This window comes from Lactuca serriola, chromosome 2 (genome assembly GCF_051521515.1).
Source record: "Lactuca serriola cultivar US96UC23 chromosome 2, Lser_US96UC23_V15, whole genome shotgun sequence".
NCBI classification, from domain to species: Eukaryota; Viridiplantae; Streptophyta; class Magnoliopsida; order Asterales; family Asteraceae; genus Lactuca; species Lactuca serriola.
In genome coordinates, this window is record NC_136409.1 from 187,611,104 (window position 1) to 187,632,168 (window position 21,065).

Here is a 21,065-nt window from a genome sequence, read left to right on the forward strand (position 1 = left end):
ATGGGGTTTGAGTAAAGCCCTTCGCAACCAGTCGAGCCTTGAAGGTGTGCACCTTTCCTTCCATGTCGGTCTTCTTCTTGAAGATCCATTTGCACCCAACTGTCTTTCGACATGGTACATTGTCAACCAAGTTCCAAACTTGATTTTCATATATGAACTGGATCTCGTTGTCCATTGCCTCTTTCCATTTAGCAAAATTAGTGCCCACCATGGCTTCCTTGTAGTTAGAAGGTTCATCCAAATTTACCAGTGTACTATCACTGTTAAATGTATCACCATCTGTTGTTATATGGAAACCATAAAACTCGGGTGTCATTCTAACTCGGGTGGAACGTCTAAGAGGTAACGACTCGTCAATAGGTTCAACATGAATTTCTTCCTCGGGTTGAGTGCAAGTGTTAGAGGTTCCTTCATCGCTTGGCTCTTGAATTTCTTCAAGATCAATTGTACTCCCACTCTCCTATTTGCATATGAGCTCTCTCTCTCAAAAGACTCCTCTTCCTATTATGAAGAGCACGTTCTCACTAGGTCTATAGAACAAATATCCAAAGGACTTTTGTGGATAGTCAATGAAAATACATTCAAGCTTGTCATGAGTCTCTCGTCTAGCGAAAGCTTCACAACCTCAAACCTTGATATGTGCTAACGAGGGAACCTTCCCTGTGCACATTTCTTGAGGTGTTTTGTCAACCTTCTTTGTCGGAACAAGATTTAGAATGTGGGCGGCAGTCTCTAAGGCACACCCCCAGAATGAGATTGGTAGTGAAGGTCAACTCATCATGGAACCAACCATGTCCAACAAGGTTTGATTACACCTCTCAACCACACCATTAAGTTGTGGTGTCCTAGGAGGTGTCAATTGTGAAAAAATTCCACATTCCTTGAGGTAGCCGTGGAAATCGATACTAAGATACTCTCCACCCCTATAGGATATGTGTAACGCCCGCAAATCCGGACTAGTCAAATTAGAGGCAGTAGGGGTCAAAAACGACTTTTTGACAAAAGATTATTTAGAATAAATAATCTCAACCAAGTTGTAGTATATGTCACGAGGTTTCCGTACATATAAAGAACGCCAAAATCCGAGTTATAACGAAGAAGTTATGACCCGTCGAAGTTTCGCGACAGAACCGGCACGATACCGGAAAGCGTAAATAGTGAATTTACGATAGAGCGAGATTTAGCTTTAACGATCTAAACGGGAGTCGTAGAATATGTTAAACTAAGAACATCGATAAAAAAGAACGCCCAAATCTGACTTCGTATGAAGAAGTTATGATTTTTCGAAGTTTCGGACTAGCAGTGTACAACCCGAAATTCGAATATTTGATCGAGCGGTTTTTAGCCGACATGACCTAAACGAGAATCGAAGATCTCATTGAGAGTAGCGTAACGAGAAAAAGATGGGCGAAAACGGATGTCGGATGAAGAAGTTATGAGGATTTAACGGACCAATCCTGTCCCGACCTATTAATAATATAAAATTTAAAATCGAACCAAAATTAGCCAACGAAGTCTAAACGAAAGTTCTAGAGTACGTTCCCACCTTCGCGTGGATATAAAGAACGTCGAAAACGGAGCTCGTATGCGAAAGTTATGATTTTTAGAAGTCGAGAATGCAATTTGCGAAGGCTGATAAAGGAGCTGATGACGTGGCGCATTGTGGGCCGTCCATCGCTGATCAGATCTCGCTTCGGATGAAGAACACGTCGCCCTCGCTTACGTCCCGCGTTCGAAGCCAGTACGCACCGCGTACCCTCGCCCTGATCTACTCCGAGTGTTAGACAGCTGGACCCTCGCTGGCACTCTTATCTGATGACTACGCCCCGCGTAGGTCCGAGGTACGCCCAGCGTACCAAGGCCTCGCAGGGCTATAAAAGGAGGCCGAGATTTCTTCATTTTTCACACCAAAATCACTTCTCTCTCTACAAGCTTTCTCTCTCTAAGTGCTATAAATTCCCCTAAGCCCTAGTTAAGCCCCTTAGCACCCTAGGGAAGCCCCGAGGCTCCCGGAGTCCCGAGAAAAAGGAGTTTTTCGGTTTCGAAACGCTGCTCCAATTAAGTTCCGGTTTTCGATAAAATTCGCTGTTTTATCGAAGGAATATCGTTTTGAGAGTATCGAAGCGCTGTCCGAGTGCTGAGTCACCACCTAATCAAGTGAGTGCATGGTCCCTTTCATCTTACACATAGATATGAAGTATTTTAATATAAATTACATGCTATGTGTGCATATTGTTTGAATACTTGTTGTCTATGCTGGATGAAGGATTTATACATGTTTTAAATGATTTAAACTGTATATTTATTTTATATCTACAAATATGTTGGGATAAAACATGGGTAGATGAAATAGTTGGTGAGTGATGAAATAAAATTATGAGAGATAGGTGATGATAGGAAGGTGATGATAGATAGGTGATTATGAATCGGTGATGTAGGATACTACAACCTTGTCTGACAATTTGGAGATGTAGTCATCTACCAGAGTATAGATGGCGACCACGGACTATTATAGACAACCCCGTGGAAACACCAGCAGGCTAGTAACCTGTAGGTGATGAATTACGAGTTCAGGCGATGTTGTAACTACGTATTCATGCGATGATAGTCTAACCCTTATTATGAATTACGAGTCCAGGCGATGTTGTGGCTACGTATTCATGCGATGATAGACTAACCCTTATCATGATTTACAAGTCCAGGTGATGTTGTGGCTGCGTAATCATGCGATGATACCCTAACTCTTGCTAGACACATATTGAGGGAGTAATCCCCGGATTAGTATTGCCTATGCAATGTAGGCGATGATCCTTAGATAAAGTTCGTAGGAACAATCATATAAGGAAATACGATGTAAGGAGATGAGAAGTAAATATGATATAGGAGATGACACTTGAGATAATATCTTTAGGGAAGACTAAAAGAAGATAATGGGGATGGGTAATTGGGTTGATTATTTGATTGTTTAAACATAATAACTATATTATTGTGGGTTGAAAACCCTATGTACTCACCAGGTTTCCCAACCTGACCCACTCAGTTTATTTATATCACAGGTGACGATATGAAGTGACATTACACTGAGAGATTTAAAGAGATGTAGATCACTAGTGTAAATAATTGTAAGTTCTGTTTATGCTTATGTTTCTATATTAACGATGACATCCCAAACGTTTTAAGATGAATAAAATACGTTTCTTCGAAAATGTTTTAATAACGTATTTATCGTGTTTTTCTGGGAACAAATTCCGCAACGTTTTTATGAAAAGAAGTACTCTGATTTTTACAAAGCATAAACAAAATCGGTCTTTTGTGACCGTGATTTTGGGGATGTCACAATATGACATCTTGATCTTGACGACCAATTGATTTTCGACTTCATGTTTGAATTCTTTGAACTTTTCAAAGGTTTCTGACTTATGCATGATTAAGTAGATATATCCATATCTGCTATAATCATTGGTAAAAGTCACATAAAATTGATTTGCATCCCTTGTGGAGGATCTGAAGGGCCCCCACACATCCATGTGTCTTAGATCCAACAATCCCTCACCTCTTTCACATGAACCCGTGAAAGGTGATTTAGTCATCTTTCCAAGTAAACAAGACTTGCATGTATCATCCAACCTTAATTAGAACGATTCCAATACTCCATCCTTTTGGAGTTGGGCAATGAGTTTCTTGTTAACATGTCTAAGACAACAATGCCATAATCATGCCTTATTTATTCAATTAGAAGAATCAGTTTGCAACACACTATTTCATAAATTGTCTACAACCATCACAGTTTCATACACGTCGTCACAAGGTAATACTTCAAAATAAAATACACCATTATAATAAGAATAAATAGAACCATTCTCATTATCAAAAGCATACTTAAAACCTTGTCTATATAAACCATGAAATAAAAGAATATTTCTTTTCATTTCTGACGAGTAGCAACAATTATTTAAATCTAAATATAACCCACTACTAAGCACTAAAGAATAAACACCTATCTTGGTAACAGGCAACGATCTCCTATTTCCCATAATTAGGTTCATCTTACCATGCTCCACATCTTCACTTCTTCTTAGTCCCTGCAAGTCTGAGAAAATGTGAAAACCACACCCTATGTCAAGAACCCAAGATTTCGAATGTGATGAGTTTATAGATAGAGTAGTGTACATACCTGCAGAGGTTGGCTTAACCTTGCCATCCTTTATGTCTTGAAAGTACTTGGGGTAGCTTCTCTTCCAATACCCTTTTTCATGGTAGTAAAATCAAGTAGCCTCCTTCGGATCAAAGGCAGGGGAGCTTCAGAACTAGATTTTCCCTTGGGGACATTACTTGACGACCTGACATGAGACTTTCCCTTGCAGTTATGTTTCGATGGAGCTTCCCCTTCCCTTTCCCTATGGACAAGATGGGAGCAGCATCAGTCGGAGTGGATGCAATAATGTTTCCCTTCATCCCACTTTCAGCGGTACTTAGCAAGCTTTGTAGTTGACTCAATGTAGTTTCCTCCTTGTTCAGATGATAAGTCATAACAAACATATCATAATAGCTAGGCAATGAGTGCAAGACTATGTAATTATCCAATTCCTCATCGAAGTTAACATTGAGCTTCAATAAACAATCCACATAACGTTGCATGCGTTGCAAGCGGCTCGTGACGAACTCTCCATCCTTCATCTTGCTAGTTATGAGTGACTTGACTATTCCATACCTTTCTTGACGGGCTCGTTGATGGTATTTCTCCATCAAGCCCTAGCACATTTCATAAGGCTAATAGTCCTCATAGAACCTTTCAAACTTGGGAGTCATAGTAGCCACCATGATGCATGCCACTTTGGTAGCATCATTGCAGTGGCTCCTATATTCAACAATTTCTTCGAGAGTAGATTTAGTTTCATCAATCTCGTTTAGCTTCTTTTTGAGAACGTATTCCTTATCCATGAACCTCAAGGCCATTCTGATGTTATGGATTTAATCATTGAAATTAGAACCATCAAAGGTGACCTTCGAGAGGATGCTCAAGAGCAACAAATGGTTGGGTTGTTGTTGGAGGAACCAGAAGCATCGTTTGAAGTTGACATCTGAAAAAGAAAAAGGATATGATTTGATTAGATAAGAAAATCCTTAATATAACACCAAAATGAAATATTAAGGTTAGTATCCAACTAAATAGTTCACAATTCAGAAGAGGGATGCCGTAATCCAATTGCAAATTATTTAAAGGTAGGTAAATGACAATTTACCAATTTCACCGCCACTAAAACGAAATTTTAAGCGAATTAAGTTTTAAATGAAACTCCTAGATCTTTTGAGATTCATTGAACTATTCAATGACATGTTTAATCTCAATTATGCCATTTCCATTTGTGACTGGGATACCGAGGATCACAAAAAAGGTGTAAATAACCATGTAAATTAGCTTGGTACTCTCGATATCATTTATCATCTAATTAATGTGTCGGTTAACCACACACACTCCAAAAATCAACGATAACTCATGAGCTACCCATTGCCACCCTTTATTAGTCCATATTAGTGTTCCGGTTAACCACACACGCTCCACTAACAACTTTTATAAAGTGTAATGTGCAATTTCATGGATTAGCATCAAATTCACATTTTCCTAAAGTAACTAAGATTCGGAATTTTATGAAAACATTTAGTTACTTTATATATTCTATTATACTTATTAATGAGAATTAAGTGTCCTATCAAACTCGTTCAGCTAACGACCCTCCACTAGTCAAGAGAGCGGTGGGTAAGAGTGGATACCCAATGACGGTCATTTTATAGGTCGCTTCTTTAAACTCCCTTTATAGACCAACTTTGTAAATGAGGTATACTAACAGCAAGACTGACTTTTCTTATACATATATATAAATATTAACTTTTAAATTTTACAATATATATATATAAGGGTGTATTTTAAACTTTTAAAATACTAGGGTTCTAAATTTAAAACTTTCAAAAATTGAACTTTTTAATTTAAATTTTAAACTTTAAAACCAAGGGTCTATTTTTAAAACTTTCCAAAAATACTAGGTTAAACTTTTTATTTTTTTAATAATTAAATTAACAAATTAATTTTATCTTTATCAAAAACTTTAACCCAATCATGAATTCATGATAAGGATACAAAATTACTGATTAAAATATCCAATTTTAAACAATTAAAATGAATTTAAGATAATTATCCAAATCAATCCATGAGATAATTATCAAAACCGAAGATTTAGGATCTGACAGTTCAATTCGTCGAGTTTGGGCAATGTACTCGTCGATTTGATGTCAACTCGTCGAGTTCCAATGTGAACTTGTCGAGTTCGATGAAGAGAATACCGATTTTTTCCCCTTCTCCTTTGAACAATTCACACTTGCATCATTTTCAACAGAAAACTAATCCTAGGCTCTAATACCACTGATGGGTTTTGAGCAAAACAACAATTCCTAAGTGTACATGCAACCCTAATGCTTTGGATCTACGTTTTCTCTAATTGAACATGCAAACTTGAACACAAAAGGAGAAACCCTAAGAGAGGCATATTATCTTCGAAATTCATGTAAAACTAGGGTTAGGTTACATACCTTGATTGTTATATTGTAACAACAATGAATCCCTTGTAGATCTTGAAGCTTGAGAACTTAATGTCACAAGTGTAACACCTCTAATGGCTCACAAATACATAATGCAAGAGAATGATATGAGAGAGGAGGAAAGATCAAATTTTTGGATCTAGCTTCTATCAAAGAGTGTGGCCGAAAATTATAACCGTAAGGTTCTTTATATGGTGCACAAAGGATGTTATGGATAAACCCTAATTTCAAATATGGTAATTATCCACCTCCTTTGATTACCCATATATGCTAAAATATTCTAGAAACTCTAGATTAATCTTCCATATTCCATAATAAAAACCGTCCACCCTTCCCTATGAAGGTTCCAGACCCTTTTGCTCAACTATTGAACAATTGCACTTTTAGTCCTCGCACTATTAATTAATTCCTTTAATCCCAAAATTAAGTCTAAATTAATTTATAATTAAATATTAACTAATAACATGATTACTAATTAATATATTATTTCCATAACATATTAATAAATCATTAATTCCAATTTATTAATCAATTAATAAATTCTTCCTCTTCCTCAATTAATCATTTTATCTAGTTGCACGTGTGAAGGCAACTCAAAAGGACCATGACATTATCAATTCAAGTACATACCAATTATAGTTATAGTCTTAGACACATAATCCAACAGGTTCATAGTATGTTGCTTTACTTGAAAGACATAGATCAAACTAGGTTGCATGTGCCCTAATTAATTGAAATTGTTTTTGATTATTTTCCGTTTATGGCATTGAACTTGTAACCCCAAAAACCCATCAAGACTTGCATCCTGTCTTTTGAAAGACAGAGCTCGAAAGTGGTGGGAGGAGGTCGGACAGGCCTTAGGAGGTGAGGAAATTGAGTCCATTGTAACACCCGGTTTCCCAGGTATATTAATTATATTGTAATTTCTTCATTTTTTTAGGCGACTCGACGAGTTGGTGCTTAGACTCGTCGAGTCTGGTCGCGATTGGATGATGTGTTTAATGAGGGGACTCGACGAGTCCGGGAGAGTGACTCGCCGAGTCCGAGCTGGCGAAAAAAACCCAAATTTCTTGGGTTTGGGACCTATTTAAAGGCCCTTATGGCCTCTATTTGCGGCTACCTGTTCTCAGAGAGAAACCCTAGAGTGTTTGAGCGATTTGGGAGAGAAAGGAAGCCATTATTGACTTTTGTGGTGTTGTTTAGCAAGAAGAAGGAGATTCAAGTCAAGGGGAAACAAAGGAGGTTGCTATTATGTGGATTTGAAGCTTAGATCATCACATTTGAGGTAGTAACTCGACTCTCCTTCTGTTCTTATGATGATCATATGGATTTAGGGTTTCTTAGACCCTTTGTTGGTTAGATTTGATGACCAAATAGTCCCTCTTGGTGATGAGGCTTTGGATCTGGATCCATAGAGGTCCAGAGAGCCTTACTCATTAAGCTTTATGAAGAGCAATGGAGGTTATGACCTTGGGTTATGGTATTTGGGGCTAAATCATCATATATGACCAAATAGATGTCGTATGTGCATCAAGATAGAAACTTTACGTGGTTATTGGGTTTGGGAATGATAGATCTATAGGTTAGAGGACTGGATCTGACCTCGGGAAGTTGTTTGAGGATGTGCATGGAATGAACTCGTCGAGTCCAGGATCAGACTCGACGAGTCGGGGCGGGTTGTCCCGTGTCTTAGACTAGTTGATTACCCTCCGAGTTGGGTGAGTGACTCGGTGAGTCAGAGGGGATTCAAAGGAAATGAATTCACGTATGAACTCGACGAGTTTGTGCAAGACTCGACGAGTTAGGTCAAGGTTGACCGTTGATCGTTGACCAGGGTTGACTAGTGTTGACTTGTTAGTGTTAGACAAAATAAGTCAAGAAAAGTATTAATTAAAGATGCACTTATGATATAGGAGGACGAGAGGTCGGGAGATCGAGCACGAGTGATTACCCGACATCAGTAAGGTGAGTTTTCTCACTATGTCGTACCCGATTGGGTAATTATATGTGACCGGAAGGTCTGATGTTTATGATGTATATGTGATGCATGCTATATGTGATATGTTATGATGAGAATGATGATGTGGACCAGAAGATCAAGATGATATGGACCGGAAGGTCAACAAAGTTACGGGATGGAAATCCCCTAAGACACTTGGATCGGAAGATCCTAAGGCCTGGAAAGGCGTATGTGCTATACGTGGTATTTTGGGGAACTCACTAAGCATTTATGCTTACCGTTTGTGTGATGTGTGTTTCAGGTACCAGTGATGACCGCGGGAAGGTGCCAACTTGATTAGTACACACTTGCAGATGACATGTTTTTTTGAGATCTTGGGATATGGATTTTGGTTATGTATTTTGAGAGGATATTGGATATTTGATTTTTGAATGATTTGGAAGTGAAATGTTTTATTAAAATAAATTGAAATTTTGTTTGAAATTTTAACGGTGTTACATCCATGACTTGGGAGGATTTTGTGACGAGGTTTTCAGGCCGCGTTTTCACCTATAATTGAGATCCAGTAGTTGGCGAGGGAATTTTTGGACCTTCGCCAGACTACTGAGACGGTGGCGGAGATCACTGTTATGTTCCGTGAGAGGGCGTTATTGGTTCCGTAGTATGTGTCAGATGAGGAGATGAAGAAGGAGAGGTACCATGAGATGCCGAGGAGTGATATTCGGCAGTTTGTGAGCCGATCCAGTTGCAAGACGCTAGAGAATATGATAATGCGCGCCAGAGAGAGGAGATTGACTTGGATTTGGAAAGGAAGAAGAAGTTGGATCAATATCAAGGTCAGAGGGTTCGAGAAAGAGACCCAAGGAATTTAATTCGAGATCAAGAGGCCATTAGGCTCCCTTGAGCATAAAAATGGAGTCTTTATGGATTAAGTTTAAGCATGCAAGGATTGAAGGTGGTTTCATGAAGATAATGTGGTTAAATCCAAGATTTTCCTCATAAAGACAAGCAAAAGCATAAAGTTGGCAACTTTATGGCTTAATGCACTTTAATAAGCCTATATCTAAAATTAGACGTTGGTTCTTAACTGATTAAGACCTTAGAATGAGGTTTTGGCCAGCTGGAACGTACTCCGGGGGTACCTTGGGGTACGTTGCACATACATGTCTAAAGTCTCGATGATGTGAGGGTTATGAGTACGTCGGGCGTACTAGTTGGTACGCTGAGCGTACTCATTAGAGTGGGCTTTGGGATTATTTCGGGCCATATGTGGGACATAGGGACTTTGGGACCTTGTTGGGCCATAAGCTTTTCTACGATGGACCTTTAGGGCATGGGCCCATTTTGGATATAGATTATCTTTTGGGCTTGTGGCTAGTAGTATTTGGGCCTTGATTCGCTAGGCCCAATAAGGCAAGGAATAAGTAACTTTTCCCCGAAGGATATGATTTAGGGTTTGGACTCACATGTTGGATTATTGACCTAATTTTTAATTATGGTTTCTTTACTTGTGATTTAGTGGGCATTTTCCGGTTCCACAACCCGATCATTTGCTTGACTGTCAGCAGACTGATGAGTTTGCTCACTATACTGTAGGACACTAGGATATGTTTTGTTCTTGTAGTCTTTGTGACTCATGTATGTCTTATATGTATGTGTGCCTTTTTGTTATATGTATGTGGGGTGAAATATACACGGGGGGGGGGGGGGGGGGGAATAGACCTGATACAGCCTTGTGCTGACACATGAATTGAAATAGAATTGGGGGTGAAATAGACCCGGTATGGCTTGGGCCAACGCATGAGTTGAAATAGACTCGTGGGTGAAATAGACCCAACACAGCCTCAAGCTGGCAGATATGTATGGTATGCGATATTTTGGGGAACTCACTAAGCTTCGTGCTGTTGGTTTTTAGTTTATGTTTTAGGTACTTCCGAATCAAAGGGGAAGAGCTTGGGATGATCGCATCGCATACCCCATGATTTCCGCTTTATATGAATCTGATGTATTGGGATGTTTGATTGACATACTTTCATTTTCTTGTATGGTTTTTATAAACACGTTTTGTTTATGGTTTTATTATAATTAAAATGAAATTTTTAGGCATAAATTTTGGAACGTTACAAGTTGGTATCAGAGCCTTGGATTGAGGGATTCATGCATACTCTTAAGTGTGTCTAAACTCAAACTAAGGACTTGGTAGATTTTTCAAAAAAATAAATGTTTTATAAAAAGAGTTTTCTAATAAAAAAAAGGGGTATGGTGCATGCAATCAACTGAGCTTAAGTAAGTTTTCCCAAAATACCCATACATGTTTTATGATATGCTGTGATTTGTGAATCTATGAATCGTATGCAAGATTAGGGCTAAACATCTTCTCAGGATTTGCATGGTAGAATGTTAGGATAGATGGCTCTGTGTGCCTGTTGTATGAGCTTGTAGACTTATATGCTGGTAGTGATCGGTCAATGATAGGACTTGTTTGCTTTGTGCTTTTTGGAATTCCCATTAACTTCAACTAAATAGTAAGCGAATCTGCTAAGTTATATATTATTGAGACTAGATAATTTTAGAAGGTTAGATTTTAAATCTGTTGCGCAACTCTTGTTTGTGTCTAACCGTTGTAGTGTGAGGCCTTTCATTCAAAAATTGTCTGGTGTCAATAATATGTAATTATATTCACGAGCCAGTTAGAGGGTGTTAGGGGAGTTCCTTCTGCATCTGATAGCGGAGAGTAGTGTAGGGGTTGCCCTAGTAAGACCTAGGAGGTGATTTGATGCTTAGAGTCGTGTTATATTGAGAATTGTTGGGTTGATAAGGAAGTGACCCGTAGGACTTGGGGCGATCCTTGAGGAAAGTACGGATAAATGTGGAAGGTAGTATGGGCTCGTACTACTAGAAACAGATGATTTGTACTCAAGTCAAGGAAAGTTGGGATGATACCAGGAAGCTTTAAGAATATGGGATTCCTCGATGTATATGTATTTATGTGTTCCTGATGGTTTGAATGGTCTATTTTTAGTATGGTGGCCATTCGAGGAGGTTCTGGTGCTGGTGAGGGTTTAAGCTCTGGGGTCGGATATATGGATGATTAGATGCGGGAGTTCATTTCATCATATATTACCTGCAGTATTCTTGAGCAGACTCATTTGATCTTTGGTACGGTCAAGGAGGGTATCCTGGAGATTCTAGATGAGTGCTTGGGTGACTTTTGTACTAAGATGATGACGATAAGAACCCCTTGGGTGCCTAAATTTTGTCCATACCATACACCAAAAGGATAGCCGAAAATATGATCCCACTCTCTTTTCTCCTCTTGTGTTCCTATTTCTAGGGTTTGGGTACAAACCATTAGAGGCATGAAACTTTTGGTGCTAGGTTCTCAAGTCAATAAGAAAGGATTCAAGTGCTTTTTTTTCCTACAACAAGTTTAAGGTATGTAACTCTATTTTGTGATTTTTCGAAATTACTAGGGTTTATCATAGATTTTGTTATTCAAAGTATGTTGCCTTGATGTGAAGACATGGATCCTATTAGGATGATTTTTCCCAATCTTAATTGTTAAGTAGTTTTTTGCCTGAGCATTTTTGTTGTAATACAAGAAAACCATCATTAACAACTCCTGCAACTGTGTAGACGACTCATGTATCTTCGGAGGTGCTAAGCGAGAGGGCGCCTTGGCTATTTGGCACCGTACCTGAAATCAAATCAATCTGAAACTCAACCTGTCTCTCGAGAGGTACTCCCGAAAAATCCTCAGGAAACACATCAGGAAATTCCCGAACAATGGGCACATCATCCACAATCTTCTTACTCTTCAATCGAATATCTACCACATAAGTTAGGAATTCGGAGCACCCCTACTGAATATACTTCCTAGCACTCGTAGTTGAATAGACCACCGATTTACTCTAAGCACCCTCGCCACGAATAACAAGTTCTCCCCCACTTGAGGTTTGAACTCTCACCAACTGGCGATCACAATCAATCATATCCCCCATTGGAGCCTAACCACTCCATACCCATCATAACCTTCGACCCTCACCAGTCCATACCTAACATATTCCGATCTCCTCCTACCAATCATGAGCTCCATCCCTGCGAAGGCAAGATTCAAATCCTACCTTCGACCCCTTGGGAAAGAAGCTCGTCTACCGATCATTTTCCATGTCAACAATCCATCATCTGCTAGCAATTGGGTCTTTCTTCTCGAAGAAATCTAGGGCTCCACAAGCCTTGAACTCCCGAAAAGAGAGAACTTGTGCCCCTAGTTGACCAACTATGATCTCGGTGCGAAAGGCCCCCACGCGATCATCCGATGGCTCCATAATCCCCTCCTTGATGGTATTAAAAATCATAGGAGTAGCATCCAAAATACCGCGAGTGATCTCGTACGTGATAAACTCGCGTATCCTCTTATCAATCGGTTCGACACTAAAGCCCGAACCAAAACCTAAACCATAACCTCCTCCTCGAGTGCTCGCTACCATACTGAAATACAAACATATAAATGATTACTATATACTCGAGGAAACTCTCAAACTACAATCTCCTTAGGATCTCCATGACTTTCCTTGACACAAGTACGAATCCTTTGCTTTTAGTAGTATGGGCCCAATACTACCTTCCACACCTATTCGTACTTTCCTCAAGAATCATCTTGAATACTATAAGTCATTTAAGCATGACCACTCACAAAATCCTTATGCCAAACAATATACATATCCCACAATAGCAATCCGTAGGCTTTCCTAGGAATCCTTGCCTCACTTGCTACTGCAATACTAGGAACTACTACCAACATCGTCGGTTGCCTTATGCATGGAAAATTATAAACAATATGGGATCAAATAGACTGTCGAATAAATGACTATACCCTAAGCTCACAGCCAAACAAGGAACATAAAATAAGGCTAAATCAATCATTCCTAGGGCTATATGATCATAATCATATACAATTTTTAAACATACACTTAGCAATTAACTTTTCCAATATAGATCCCAATCAATACATATTATCTAATCTTCCTAGGCTATTAGGCATCATACAAATCAGACAATTCTATTATGCAATTCCTGAAGGTATCCTTAACCCTGGTCTAGCATGTAACTCACATAATAGCATACTAATCATAATACTCATGTATGAGTATTTTGGGAATCACTTACTTGATATCCACTGATTTCATGCATTACACCCATTTCTTTACCAAAAATCTTTTTAGAAAAAATATTTTTCTTTCAAAAAGATTATCAATTACTCAGTGTGATTTTAGACACACCTAATAGTGTGCCCGAAACCCTCAAACAAAGGCTCTAATACCAACTTGTAACATCCCAAAATACGAATAAAATTTTGATTTTTAAAATCACCAATTTCACATAGCATTTGTTCCAAAATCCATCATAGTAAAATGTATCATAATCATCAGAGTAAAATAATAATCATCAATGCGGAAAAATCATTAGGGGGAATGTTGTGTAGTTAACCTGGGCCCTTCCCTTTGGAACTAGAAGTACCAGAAAATGTTCAAACAACAAAACTGTAAGCACAAAGCTTAGTGAGTTCCCCAAATTACCACATATCATACATATATTGCCATGAGTTGGCCCCATGGTCTTACATACAAGTGTCACGGGCTACCCCATGGTCTTATATACAAGTGTCATGGGCTACCCCCATGGTCTTTCCTACACTGCCATGGGATACCTCCATGGTCTTATACACAAGTGACATGGGCTGCCCCCATGATCTTTCGTACAATTGCCACGGGCTACCCCTAGGGTCTTCCATGCAAATGTCACAAAGACAACTACATCCTATAAAGTATAATGAGAAGACTCACCTTGCAAACAATATCAACTGTTACCAGCTCTCACAGATAAAAATAGATGCTAAATACCACCTAAAAAGCCATACAGGGTGAACCCTTTGTCTACCTTCTAAAGCAAGCACATTAACCAAAAGTCAACCAAGTCAAAAAAGTCAACGGTCAAAGTCAACTTCGGTGAGTCACCACATCGTGACGGCCAAGATGTCACGTCGTAAGAACTAGGTCTTAACAGTTGTAACATTCCAAAAATCGAGACCAAAAATTTTTGTTTTTAATTATAATACTTATAAAATTGTTTGAGTAAAACATTACTGATATCACATCAAACCACAAAACCATAGTTACATGTTTCCAAAAACCATAGTGTCAAATAGTATAATGTCAAAGTACAATCCCAGGGTTCTCAAATGCAGAATCATGTGTGTGCGATGCGCTGCTACCCTGTTGGCTCCTTCCCCTTAGATGAAGAGGTACTTGAAACCAAAACTGAAAACCGTAAGCACAACGCCTAGTGAGTTCCCCCAACATACCACATACCATACAATCATACATATTGTCGGGCAATTATGGGGTGCTCGACCTACCCATGTCAAGTCATTATGGGGTACTGACCTACCCATGTCAAGCCATTCTGGGGTGCTGACCTACCTGTGTCAGGTCGTTCTAGGGTGCTTGCCTACCCTCTGGTCTATCTCACCGGTCACGGGGACTATTTCACCCCTACCACTATCACATAATAACATATCATAATCATGTTGTCAGACATATCTAGGGTGTCCAACCTACCCTTCGGTCCTAACGACCGAATCATGGGACTATTCCCCTCCTACTACCACTAACACTTATAGCATATCATACTGTCATATAGAACACATAAGGTAGTAGCAAACCAGACAATTATCACAAAGACAATCATCTCAACTATAATCAACTAATAGTGGGTTGGCCTTGGTGCCTTAGACCCACTTCTACTGGAAGGTAACTCACCTCGATGTCGTGTAGTGTCTGCACCGTTCTCAATATGGAACCAACTACCCTCGATTCATTAATCCCTACATGAAAACTTTTCTAAGTTATCAATTCATACTCATAACCCTTACAAGGGTCACTCAAGTCCAAGTCAAAGGTCAAAACCTTGGTCAAAGTCAACATCTGGTTGAATCGACTCGTCGAGTTGGTCCACCAACTCGTCGAGTCCCCACTTCCACGAAATGCTACAACCTCGTCCCTACTCTTCGAGTCTAGCAAGAGCTCGACGTGGTCTCCTTCCACAAAACATCGGGACCTTCTTCAACTAACTCGTTGAGTTCTTCCTTGAACTCGTCGAGTCCATCTTCATCCGTATGAAGGTGTTCAGTCTATGACTCGCCAAGTTAATCCTTGAACTTATCGAGTCCGTCTTCATGTGGTTGGGACATTTCCTTGAACTCGTCGAGTTCCTCCTTGAATTTGTTGAGTCCTTCGATCTTCAAGTCCATAACAAACCCCTAACAGGCTTAATGTTCCTTCCACTCAACCAAAGACCATTACCAAAAGACATTCAGGGGAAAATGCGACTCGAGTCGCCGAGTCACCCAAGCGACTCGCCGAGTCCCTCTTTGTCCAAAACTATTCAGTTGATTATAATGGGTCTTAATGCATCAAAACTATAGATCTGACCTCTTAAGGTCCATTTTATATGTAAAGTTCCAATCTTTGACATCCATGCATGGGGTTTTTGGCTCAAAAAGCCATAAAAGAGGTATATAAGAAGCATGGGTCTCCCATGGCCATAAAGTTGGCACCTTTATACCATGGGAACCCTCAATGGTTCTAGATCTGAAGTGTAACTCCAAACACACTTACAAAATCCGATTATAAATTCACAAACTCATAAAAAAGGGTAGAAAATAGCCCCAAAACAATATCTAAGAGATAGACAGTCAAGGTTCAAGCTTTTTACCTTGAATGGACTGAGAATGAAAAAAAAACTCTAGATCTACTAGATTCCACTTGAACTCCCAAGCTTTCTTCGTCTCTTCCAACTTCAAATGCACACAAAAGTCACCAAAAAGCTCAAGAACACTCAAAAGAGGCTTAGGGTTCGAGTTAGGGCTTTCTTTGGGTTGGGAGGAACAATGGAGGCTGGGTTAGGGCGTTATAAGTTGTTTAAATAAGGTGTAAACCCCAAATATTAGGGTTTCATCCAGACAGCTTCTACTCGTTGAGTCAGTCTCCCGACTCGTCGAGTAGATCATTAAACTTCCCGGTCAACAATCGAGTCTACTCGACGAGTTGGGCCTCCAAGTCGCCGAGTCTCATAGCAAAACATGAACTTACTTGAATTTAAATACGTACCAGGAACCGGGTGTTACAATAGCTTAATGGATTAAGCAGCTTTTCATTCGATTCATGAGCTCTAAAGCTTAGATTTGATTCTTCCAAGGTCTTGATGGATAAATTTTCCAACTTTATCCATTAAGACATCCCATTGGCAACTTAAGGTATGAAGTGAACCATTAAGCACTTAACCCTTAAAGTCTCAAGTCTATAACTTACAGAAGGGTATCCTACTCCTAAAACACCATAAAAGTTAGTGATTTATGGACATGTATGTCCAATGTATGTCCCTTCCAAATTAGGTCAAAATCAAGGAAGAAGAGAGCTCAAACTTGAGTATGAGACCAAATACCCCAAGGAACCATAGATTTGGACCATATAACACTAAAAGGACCTCAAGGATCCATGAAGTTGCGAACATTATGGAATCCCTTCCTCCAAACTCTCACATCATGAAGAATACGGGACATGGAACCAAGATCTAAGAGCATGTAACCTAAAGTTTGAATCTTGAACACTTACAAAGGTCCAAAAAATATGTTAGTTGCTGCTAATGAGGATGGCTAGATGAAACAATGCACCAAATAAGCTTCATTCTCCTTCAAGATACCAAGAACACCACAAAATTCTTCAAAAACTCAACAATGGAGACTAGATTTGATTAGGGTTTGAAAGGAAGGTGTTACAGGCTGAGGGTGAGCAAATCATAACTCACATTTTTTTATATAAAGCCTAAAACCCGAAAAATTAGGGTTTTGCCCTCGGACGGGTGCCACCACGTGACAGACAAGATGTCACGTCGTGAGGCACCAAAATTCATCAGCGATCTTTCTTGGCCAGGCCGCATTGTGAGGACGCCTATCCCCACGTCGTGACCAATGAAACTTATAAAACAAAATCTGAATTAATAACACCTGAAATTTTGGATGTTACATTATAAGAAGCATATCATACATCCCTAAGTCATTCTCCCTAAATAATTATAAATATTAAAATGAAACATTATTCAACAAAAATGATTAATGGTACAAAATATAAACCTAAAAAAACATTTTCTAGAATAAAAAGATTTTGTATTATTGGATAAAAGCAACACTCCAATAATGAAAACTATTTTTTTAATTGATTATTAATATTTGACCACTAAAAAACTACAGTTAAAGGTGCTCTCAATTTAACTGCTCTGAAAAGTAAAAGTTATATTATTTACAACATTATAATTAAGGGAAATTATTTATAAATTTAACTGTTCTAAAAAGTAAAAAGTTGTATTCACAACATTATAATTAAGGGAAATTATGTTAAGATGAAGTAACTTTAAACCAAAAATATTACAACAAAACAAAATAGTTATGATGTTAAATTAAGTTTATAGTGTCTACTTTTTTAGTTGATAGTTAATTATTTTTACAATAGTATATTACTAAATTTTCGTGATCAACTTTTTATGTGGGTTTATATAAAAACATCTCTGACACTCAAAATATTAGTATATTACTAATTTTTCGTGATCAACTTTTTATGTGGGTTAACAAGACCGGCCTGGCCGTGTGTCTTGAAGTGGGCTAACACAGGCCCCTTAACGGTTTACTATTTATTTTTTGAAAACCTTTTATTTACTCTGGTGAGGACTGAGGAGATTATTTTATAAAAAAAGTTTTATTTCAAATTGTGATATTCATGTATTCTGCCTGTTGTCTGATTGAATGAAAGGCTGTGAAATGCCCAGCAAACACCCTGCAACTAAACCAGTAAACTACACCCCAATAATCTTATTGCATCATAGATAATCTTCCAATTACCAAATCGCCGATATTACCATCTTCTTTATCTTTTTCTTTTGATCGAACCTATCTAACTTCATTCGTATCCTGTAAACCATGCTTTCCATCTCAATCCCAAAATTTCAAGCTTCAAATTTGTAAAAACGATGCAAGCTCTGAGTGTATGCCCATCAAACGCTGATGGTTTCTTGAATCGTGAATCGCCCCCTCATTCTGGGAGGAGAAAAGGTAGAAACCCTAGTTTTTTCAGGGGTGTTAGAAGTGGGTTTAATTATAGGGAGACCAGTGATGATTTGGGATATGGATTTCCTTGCAGATGCTCGAGAGTTGATCTTTATGTGCTTTGGAGACCAAAGAAGCATTCGATTTGTTCTTCAGTTGTCCCCTTGGCTTTAGCATTTGAAGAACAAATAGCTGTGGGTAAAACAGATTCAAATTCAGATGGTGAAAACAAACCAGAAGATCAGAAATTATTGGTTGAAAACAAGGGCAAAAGGGTCGATACTCGTGCATTAGCATGGAGCTTACGAGCTGCAAAAACCGCAGCAGATGTAGAAACAGTGCTCGGGGACAAAGGTGATCTTCCTCTTCAAGTTTACTCTACAATGATTCGAGGATTTGGCAAAGATAAAAGGGTGAATTCCGCCATTGCTCTTGTTGAGTGGCTAAAGCTCAGGAAACATGCTTCCAAATCCTTTCCCGGTCCTAACCTCTTCATCTACAACAGCCTTTTGGGCGCCTTGAAACAAGCAGACGGATTCGATCAAGTAGAAAAAATCATGACCGATATGACCCTCGAGGGTATATCTCCCAATATCGTGACTTACAACACGTTAATGGGGATTCACTTGGCTCAAGGCCACGAAATGAAAGCTCTCGAGCTTTTTAAAGAGATACAAACAAAGGGTTTGTCTCCTTCACCAGCTTCATATTCCACAGCGTTGTTGGCTTACAGAAGAATGGAAGACGGGTTTGGAGCTCTGGATTTTTATGTCGATTTCAGAAACAGGTATCAGAATGGTGAGATAGGAAAGAACGATAAGAATATAGATTGGGATCTTGAGGCTGTGAAGCTAGAAGATTTTGTGATACGAATCAGCTACCAAATCATGCGAAGATGGCTAGTACAGATCGAGAATTCCACCAGCAAAGTGTTGAAACTTCTAACTGTTATGGATCAGGTCGGTCTAAAAACGGGAAGGTCTGAACATGAAAAGCTCATATGGGCATGTACCCGTGAAGATCATTACATTGTTGCGAAAGAATTGTACAAAAGGATACGAGAGAGTGATTCAGAAATAAGCTTATCGGTTTGCAACCATGTGATTTGGTTACTTGGTAAAGCTAAGAAATGGTGGGCAGCTCTTGAAATCTACGAAGATTTGCTAGATAAAGGACCAAAACCAAACAACATGTCGTATGAACTCATCGTTTCCCATTTCAATTTCTTGCTGACTGCTGCCCGGAGGAAGGGGATTTGGAGATGGGGTGTTGGATTACTGAACAAAATGCAAGAAAAAGGACTAAAACCAGGGAGTAAAGAGTGGAATTCGGTTCTAATTGCTTGTTCGAAAGCATCCGAAGCTTCGGCTGCTATTCAAATCTTTACAAGAATGATCGAAAACGGTGAAAAGCCCACGATTATATCATATGGGGCACTTCTTAGTGCTCTTGAAAAGGGTAAATTGTATGATGAAGCAGTTAGGGTTTGGAAACATTTGATTAAAATGGGGGTAGAGCCGAATTCATATGCGTATACGATCATGGCTTCGATTTATGCTGCACAAGGGAAATTTAATATAGTTGAATCGATAATCCGTGAGATGCCGGTTTCTGGGGTGGAGGTAACGGTGGTTACTTTCAATGCGATTATCAGTGCGTGTGCTCGTAATAACTACGGTGGTCCGGCGTATGAATGGTTTCAGCGTATGGAGGTGGAGAAAATTGAAGCTAATGAGGTTTCATATGAAATGTTGATTCAGGCACTTGTAAAAGATGGGAAACCGAAGGTGGCGTATGATATGTATTTGAAGGGTCGGAGGAAGGGGTTGAGTTTGTCGACGAAAGCTTATGACACGGTGGTTGAGGCGGCAGTTGACGGTGGTGCGAGTATTGATTTGAGTTTGTTGGGTGCTCGGCCACCGGCACCGGCACCGGAAAGTAAGATAAGGACGGACGTAAATCAAGAATACGTGGACATTGTAAATGACTAGGGATTCATTAATAAATATCTCGTTTGCTTTTTGGAATCTCTTTAATATAAATTCACATAAAATAGCTTTAAATATTCCACGATGTTTAAGATTGTTTGTAGGAAAAGAGATTAATTTCTTTACGTACTAAAGTTTTTTCATATTTAATTCTTTTTCTCTTATTTAAGTTTGTTAGTTAAGACTTGTGAAATTATGATGATGACATTTTCATAAACCGCATTTTCTTGGAGTACGATTTAAGATATCGTTTTACTAGATTGAGTGACAACTTAATACAAAAAGTATTATTATATTATTAAATTGCTATTTTTGAAGTGGCTGTCTTGTCGACATATAGATACAATACTTTTCTATGACATAG

At 38.9% G+C, this 21,065-nt stretch overlaps 1 protein-coding gene across 1 annotated transcript; it reads left to right on the forward strand.

The window, feature by feature from the left end:
* The first annotated feature begins 18,370 nt into the window (after positions 1 to 18,370).
* On the forward strand, positions 18,371 to 20,778 carry LOC145087779 (uncharacterized). The gene has a single exon (XM_079025842.1). It carries the CDS (start codon positions 18,638 to 18,640, stop codon positions 20,702 to 20,704), a length of 2,067 nt encoding a protein of 688 aa, XP_078881968.1. The 5' UTR covers positions 18,371 to 18,637; the 3' UTR covers positions 20,705 to 20,778.
* The last annotated feature ends 287 nt before the right edge of the window (positions 20,779 to 21,065 follow it).